Genomic DNA, 8,205 nt, shown 5'->3' with positions numbered 1-8,205 from the left:
GGAGAGGGTGTGGAGAGATGGGCACCCTTCTACACTGTTGGTGGCAATGTAAACTGGTGCAGCCGCTCTGGAAAACAGTGTGGAGGTTCCTCAAAAAACTATCCATAGAACTCCCTTATGACCCAGCAATAGCATTGCTGGGGATTTACCCAAGAGATACAGAAATGCTGATGCATAGGAGCACATGTACCCCAATGTTCATAGCAGCAATATCAACAATAGCCAAATCATGGAAGAGCCTAAATGTCCATCACCTGATGAGTGGATCAAGATGTGGTATATATACACAATGGAGTACTACATGGCAATGAGAGGGAATGACATATGGCCATTTGTAGGAAAGTGGATGGACCTTGAGGGTGTCATGCTAAGCCAAATAAGCCAGGCAGAGAAAGACAGAAACCATATGTTTGCACTAAGAGGTCTAACAGGAAAACAGGAGAAACCTAATGGAGGACCAGGGGGAGCGGGGGAGGGAGAGAGAGTTGGGGAGAGAGAGGGATGCAGAACTTGAGAGACTATTGAATGCTGAAAATGAACTCAGAGTTGAAGGGGAAGGGGGAGGGGGGAAAAGCAGTGGTGGTGATGGTGGAGGGCACTTATGGGGAAGATCACTGCGTGTTGTATGGAAAACAATTTGACAACAAAATATTTAAAAAATTTTAAAAAAATAAAGTGAAGGAGAAGGCAAAAGGAAAAATTAAATGATTGCAGTGATCCTGGTGGAAGTTAGTAGGAATTAGACGAATACCCTTTAGAGAAGTGGTCTCAACAGAGCTAAACAACAGTTCTGCTGAGAAACTTCAGGGACAGGGCTGCATAGTGAGAAGATAAGAGATTGACTGCAAGGGTTGAAGTACAGATGCCTGAGAGAACAGTCAGGGAACAGATACAAACAGCAGGCCCAGGGAGGAGTGGCTAGTGTCTGATGACAACACATAGTAGTCACTACATGAAGCAAGGTTGAGGCAGGAACTAGCCGTGGGAGATATTCGCATAGCAGTGGCACTTACAGTCTTAAATATTGTTTCCCTAGGGCCTCTATGACAAAATTCCACAAAGGAGTAACTTAAGACAACATAAAGTATTGTCTCGGCAGTTCTAGAGGCTAAAAATCTGAAGTCGAGTTGTCAGCAGAGCTACATAGTCTCTGAAAGTTGTGGAGAACACCACTTCCTTGCCTCTTTCTAGCTTCTGGCTTTGGCCAGAAATCTTTGGTGTTCTTTGGCATGTAGACACATCAGTCCAGTCATTCTCTCCATCATCTTACGGCATTCTCCTCCCTCTCTCTGTATCCAAATGTCCCTCTTCTTATAAGGACATGAGTCTTATTGAATTAAGGGCCCACCCTACTCCAATTGACTTCAACTAATTATATCTGCAAAAACCTTATTCCTAATAAGGTCACATCCTCAGGCACTGGGGGGGCTAGAACTTCAACATGGCTTTGGGGGAAGCACAATTAAACCCACAGCAGATACGCCTGAGACCACCTAGGAAACTGGATGGGGAGGGAAGGAAATGATGGGAAAATGAAAGGAAAACAAATTACAGATGCTGCAGAATGGCTACTTTCAAAAAGCTGCAGAGGAGGGACACCTGGGTGGCTCAGTCAGTTGAATGTTCAACTCTTGGTTCTGGCTCAGGTCACATCTCACAGGTTCATGGGATGGAGCCCCACATCAGGTTCTAGGCTGACAGTGAGAAGCCTGCTTGGGATTCTCTCTCTCCTTCTCTCCCACTTGTGCTCACACTCTCTCTCTCTCTCTCTCTCTCTCAAAATAAATAAATAAACATTTTTTAAAGGCTGAAGAGAAAAAATAAAGATGTAGAAAGAGGATAATAAGCCTTCTGTTCTGTCAAGACTTACTCAGTTTCCACTGAGCTTTTCTTGGTTTATGCTACTTCAATTCCTGGAATTACTTTCCAGACTTCTTGTTGCCTATGAAAATCTTCACTTCTCTCTAGGCATTTATCAAATATACCACCTGCATTAATGCTTCTCCTACTGGTCTTACCCAATGAAATTTCCTCCTTTTCTGACATCCTCTAGCAGGTTTTATCTACAATTCTTTTGACCTATTGTCATATTCTATTTAACAGAGATGTGCCTAATGCTACCAGGGGCAGTGGAGCAACAGTAACCCATAGGGCAGACCAGATCTGAAGTCAGCTTTCACTGAGCTTACTTATATTCAAGTTTGGGTGGGAATATGGGGAAGCAGCACCGGGTGAGGACAATCATCAACCAAATAAATAAATAAGAGAACTTCCTTAAGGGTTTAAGGCCCTTAAAGAAAAAATAAGGGTAATAGAGTAAACAGTAAAAAAAATAGAGGCAAATATTGGTAGGGTTACTTTGGGTAAGATAATTAGGGAAGATTTCTCTGAGAAAGTGATGTTGGGCAGAGATCCAAATGACAAGAAACCAGCAGAGTAAAGATCCAGGCGTTGTAAGCAAAGAGGAAACTGTGCTGAGGTCCTGAGGCAGGAACATGGTTGGTGTGCTGGAGGAAGAGAAAGAAGGCCAGTGTGGCTAAATTAGAGTGACTGGGGGGAGAAATAAGCAGGTCTAAGAGAGTGAAGAGTATTTTAAGCCATAGGAAAGAATCTGGACTTCAAGAGCAGTGAGAGTTTTAAGAACATATGACCTGAGTAAAATATTTAAAAGATTTCTCCTGCTGTTCCATGGAGACAAGATGGGAGAGGGGTAAGTGTGGAATATGAAGATCAGAGATTTAGTATTTTTGTGTGCATATACTGCCAGACCTCAACTTTGAGCCATATGTCCTAAAAGATTCCAGAGATAAAATAGTTAATTAATGTAATGAGAGAGCAGCCTCCACTTCTCCCCCATCCTCTGTACTTACTTTTCCAGGCATGGCTACATATGTCAAGCCAGAAGGTGGCCAGAAATAGGAAATTAACCATAAAAACTAATACAGCTTGGGTGAACAAGGGTGAATTCCTAAGTTCTCTTTTAATACAGCTCTACAAAGTGGATGGACCCCGCTAAATGGACTGAAGTCTCTGCGTACCCTCAGCAGCTTTTGAAGGAGCTATCCAGGGTGCTGGAATGTCTCACCTCCCCCTATGCTTTCTAAGGCCTGATGGATAGAGCTTATCAGGTGTCCTTGTTGGACCCAATCCTCCACTGCCTTGAACCATAACCAGACTCCACCCTGGTGCCACCCTAATGTCCTTCTGATCTTAGCTAACCTTTAATCCAACACCTTCCTGGACCATGTCTGTTTGATCTAACATTAATCATCTATATATACATTAGCAAGATAATATGAATAGGAAGCATAGCTAGTGGTGTACAAATAGACTTGGGACTCCACTGTGCCTCGTGACCATTTGAAATGATAGTGTAAAAGAAGCAGTGAGTTCAGTGTAGTCTTTTTTCCTTGAAACAATACTCAAAGGAGTCCCTGGCTCTTGAACCATTCATCAAATCTGCGGATATAACTCATCCAAGGTCTCTGCTTACAGTACATCTTAAGAAACACTGATTCTCCACCTGAAATGATTAACAAGTTCCACATAATATCCCATTTACAACCTCCCTTAAATAGTGCCTTTGACTTTTCCTTTAAAAACAAGTATGTTTAACTGAAGGCCATTACTCAATTTCTTGAGTAATCAAGTTTATACACTAAGTAGTGGATAAAAATTTGTATGCTTTCAAATCAAACACTTTACCTCTTCAACCAAAACACTTAGAGCACTAGAGTAATCTGATGGATACTCATTTCTAGCTCTTTTCTTAAGTAACCAAAAAAACAGGGACAGCTACAGCATCTTCAGAAGTTTCTACCGACATGTCAGACCCTTCACTGTCCTTAAATAGGTTTGAGGGGCAGTGTGACTTATAAAGAGCCAAAGAAGTTCAGTAAAACTTTTTAGTTTCAAGTCATCAAGACTATGGTGAGAAAATGGGACAAAAAACCACTAAGCCTGCTCTTGTGTTTCCCTTTTATATGCACAAACAAATCAAATACATAGAAATGCAATTCATTTCAAGTAAAAAGGAAATAAACTACTTTGTTTTTACATAATCTAAGGATAAATACATGGCTCAAGAATGCCTTTGTTTCACTATCTAAGGATCAATTTTGTTAATTACTATTCACAGAACTCCCCAAACTCCATTTCACCTCTTTGTCTTTGTTCATATATGCTCACTCCTTTGAGTGAACACCCATCCCCTCTTTCTTCATTTTGCTGCCTTGCTTCATCTTTCAGACTTAATTTTAAACCAAGAAACCTCTTCAGAATCTGACTCCCCCCCACCAGAACTGAGCAAAGTTTGGACTCTTGTAACACCCTGCACTCACCTTCATCTTGGCACCTGTCACACTATAATTTGGTTGCCAATTTATTTGTCCAACACTCCCTCTACTTTTTAAGGTCTATGAGAATAAGGACTATGTCTTTCCTATAACTGTGTCTCCAAGGCTTTGTACAGTGTTTTGCTTAGTAAAGTAATCAATGAATAAATGAATGAATAAATTTAATCATTTAAGGTCCTCCCTATCTCTAAAAGTTAGTATCTCTGCTTCAAATCTATGCTTCTTCCAGAAATGTGGATTTAATATTCATCTCACTTAATAAACCTTATTTGAGTGACTTCATACCATGATAAGTATGAAGTTTTTGAAGCCAGGTAGAAATTGTACTTTAAACAATTTACATACAGTACAATGTTATATAGCATAGTTGATAGTATAATGAAATCCTACTATTTAGTCTGTGTATACAAGATGGAGATGAGATATCTATTTTAATCATCAAAGAGCAAGTAGAATTTTTTAAAATATCTGAACCTAAGATAACACCATGCTATTAAAACATTTATTTTTATTAGCTCAAATTTCCTTCACTATTTTTTAAAAGTGTATTTTCCTTTTTTCTGTGTTTTTTGTTCTGATCTCTTAATGCTTAAAGACAATACTATTTGATGTGAAGGTACATAGTACAGTCTCCAATGCAGAACAAAAGGATGAAAATAATTTGTGAGAATATTGCTATTGTTCCTTGAATAAAGATCATTTTTATCTTTAATCATAGTAATTTGATTTTAATAACTGAAAACACGTTTCTTTTCTTATATTCATCTATTGTTATCCTTATCTTTATCATATAACAGCACTCTATCTATACTGACTTACTTTCTAATTATATCATAAGAACAAGTACCTTTGCCTCCCCAAATAAAGTTCCCAAATAAACTCCAAATTTTGTGGGATTATGGATTATGTCTTACACATATTTTGATTTCCCTCAGAGCAATTAGAACAGGTACAGAGTAAGTTTTTAATAAATATGAATAGTCAAAACTTCAGATTTAGAAACAATCTATTCCCTTTGCATACATTAAATCAAGGATCAATAAATGAAGGCTTACAGGTCATTTCTGGTCAGTCCTTATCTGTTTTTGTATATAAAGCTTTACTGGCACACACCTATTTATCTATATATTGTCTATGGCCCCTTATAGGCCCCAAGGTCAGAGTTGAGTAGCTGCAACAAAGACTGTAAGGCCTAGAAAGCCTAAAATAGTTACTATCTGACCTTTTACACACACGAAAAAAATTTACTGAATGCTACTCTCAATTGTTTCTACAGATGAGAGAACTCAGTTTCAGATAAGTGACTTGTCCAAGTTTGTAGTTGAACATGTTCACAACACCTACACCTGTCAGATGATCTGTCAACGCCAAATTAAATGTTTGGTGAAAATAATGCTAGTTTAGAATATACAAAAGCAAATAAACACTAATATCACAATTGAAGATGGCTGTTGAAAGACCTTTCCAGGCTATGCTAACCAAAGCTAAAATGGAAATATCATTTTTCTAAATTAAGATAGTATTGGGCACAGGGTGGCTAAGTCAGTCAGGCATCCGACTTTGGCTCAGGTCACAATTGCACAGTCCATGAGTTTGAGCCCCACATCAGGCTCTATGCTGACAGATTTGGATTCTGTGTCTCCTTCTCTCTCTCTCTCTCTCTCTCTCTCAAAAATAAATAAACATTAAAAAAAATTTTAAATAGCATATGAGCTAATAAAATTAAATAATCTATGTTGCTTCAACACATAGATATGTGTATATGTGTGTGTATTTATTTATATATATCTTTGTGTGTGTATATGTGAACAGAAATTTACTATCAGACAATATTATTAATTTTATTAAGAAACCCAATAAAAAAGTCCAAGTCTTATAGTATATTTCTAAAAGAAGTTGAAAATAATAACTGTCAGAAAACTGCTTTTTAAATGGACCAAGACAAAGTTAATTCAGCTAACCTAAACTTCTGTAAGATTGTTATTTCTGTCAGACAAAGAAAATTTACCATAAATATTTTCAGGAGTAAAAATGAATGGTATTTCCTGCAGGGAATCCTTAAAAGACAATAATATAGACACTCTTGGAGTAGAAATAAATTGTAGCTGGAAGAATAAAGGAGAAGCAGCACTTGGTAAACCACATACAAGAAAAGGACCAAGCAGACAGGGGAATGAAATGTTACAAGCAAATACTTAATAACTGCTTACACAGATATGTCGCCTTATTGCAAGTCACCAGCTGTTGATTCTTCTCTGTTAACAAAAGGTCATATCATCCACTGAGACATCAAAGATGGAAGAAGAGCAAGAGAAGAACGGGTTAAATGAGAATTGGTCTGGAGCAAAGATCGAACAGAATACATCCCTGGACACCACCAAGGTGTATAGATAATTAACATTCCACAGTATCTTATCAGCCTAGTTGCCTGAAACACATGACTATCCACCTGCCATCCCCTAATCAGGGCCCAAACATACCAAGACACAGAGTCCTCTTCCTGTAGGGTTGCCCACGACTGGCCAGATCTTGCTAAATGGAGGAAGTATAATTACTCAGCCACAACTGTCCTGGTCTTTGTCAACTCTTTCTCTTGAGACCTTTTTTTTTCCTCCATCTTTCTATCAGAAATACTAGTGGAATAACACTAGGTATTAGTGTTATTCTACAAATGGCCATTGCCATGCCTTCCATCTTCAGTGGCTTCCCCTCTTGGGATTAAAAGTGGAAGAAGTCGTTTTCAACACACTATTACCTTGAATACTTCTCTTGAAGAAGGCCTTACAGCCCTCGCAGGACCACACTCCATAATGGTAGCCTGAAGCATAGTCATTGCACACGGCACAGTAGCGGGTCTCCTTGGCAGACTCCATGGCCATGCTCCCCTTATCACCGGTACTGGCCAGTCTCTCTCTGCCACCCTGGCGCCGATTATCTGCATTTGGCCTGGGGAAAAAAAAATAGGAGAAAATAAAAACAGTGAATCTATTAACATTAGAAAAGCAACACATGTACTCTCTTCTAGAGAGTAAGAGGCTTGGAGGATGGAGCAGATCCACTTTATTCTGACATTTTGAAATAATGAATCATAATGTAAGCTAATCTTTCATTACCTCTTGCCAGCTGTTGCAGCAAAAGGTGTTTGTCTATTATATTAACCTTGACGGGAAATTGTTTATTGCAAACTTGCTTAAAAAATGGACTGCCTATGCCAGAATATATTATCCAGAAAATGACAAAATGAAATTAAGTGGTTTCTAATAGATTTATTCATTTTTTTCAGGGATTCAAAATTAATGCAGAACCATTAGAGACCAATGCTTATTCTAATTCTAGACACACTAAGAAGCCTTATGAAATAGAGACAATGTGTAAAACAGCTGGGGCATCTGAAACTCAAATGAACTGATGAATAACTCTGAACAGGTATAGAAAGATAGCAATTCACATTTTTACATCACTGTTACCATGTAACCCTGGATATCAGTTTTTACAACTTGACTTTAATTTAAGGATGCCATTCAATATTCAATACACCTTTTTAAGAATGTGTAGAACAAGGGGCGCCTGGGTGGCTCAGTAGGTTAAGCATCCAACTTCGGCTCAGGTCAAAATCTCACGGTTCATGGGTTTGAGCCCCACATTGAGCTCTGGGCTGACAGCTCAGAGCCTGAAGCCTGCTTCAGATTCTGTCTCCCTCTCTCTCTGCTCCTCCCCCACTCACATTCTGTCTCTGTCTCTCAAAAATAAATAAAACATTTTTTTTTAATATGTAGAATGAGAAGAGCAGAAGAACACAATTACTCCAACCTATAAAATTTCATAGAGGAAACATATCTCAGAAAGAAAC

At 38.6% G+C, this 8,205-nt stretch overlaps 1 protein-coding gene across 1 annotated transcript in view; it reads right to left on the bottom strand.

Annotated features, from left to right (window-relative positions):
• LOC115295371 (estrogen receptor) overlaps positions 1 to 7,259 on the bottom strand; it is a 247,261-nt gene extending 240,002 nt beyond the window's left edge. Inside the window, exon 1 of the mRNA XM_029943253.1 lies at positions 7,111 to 7,259. Coding sequence (XP_029799113.1) covers positions 7,111 to 7,234 — 124 coding nt within the window. The 5' untranslated portion in view covers positions 7,235 to 7,259. The remainder of the gene's footprint in view (positions 1 to 7,110) is intronic.
• Positions 7,260 to 8,205: the final 946 nt, after the last annotated feature.

The sequence above is a fragment of the Suricata suricatta genome, chromosome 7, assembly GCF_006229205.1.
Source record: "Suricata suricatta isolate VVHF042 chromosome 7, meerkat_22Aug2017_6uvM2_HiC, whole genome shotgun sequence".
Taxonomy (NCBI): Eukaryota; Metazoa; Chordata; class Mammalia; order Carnivora; family Herpestidae; genus Suricata; species Suricata suricatta.
The sequence above is the reverse complement of the archived record's forward strand: the minus strand, read 5'-3'. Positions and strand labels throughout refer to the sequence as shown.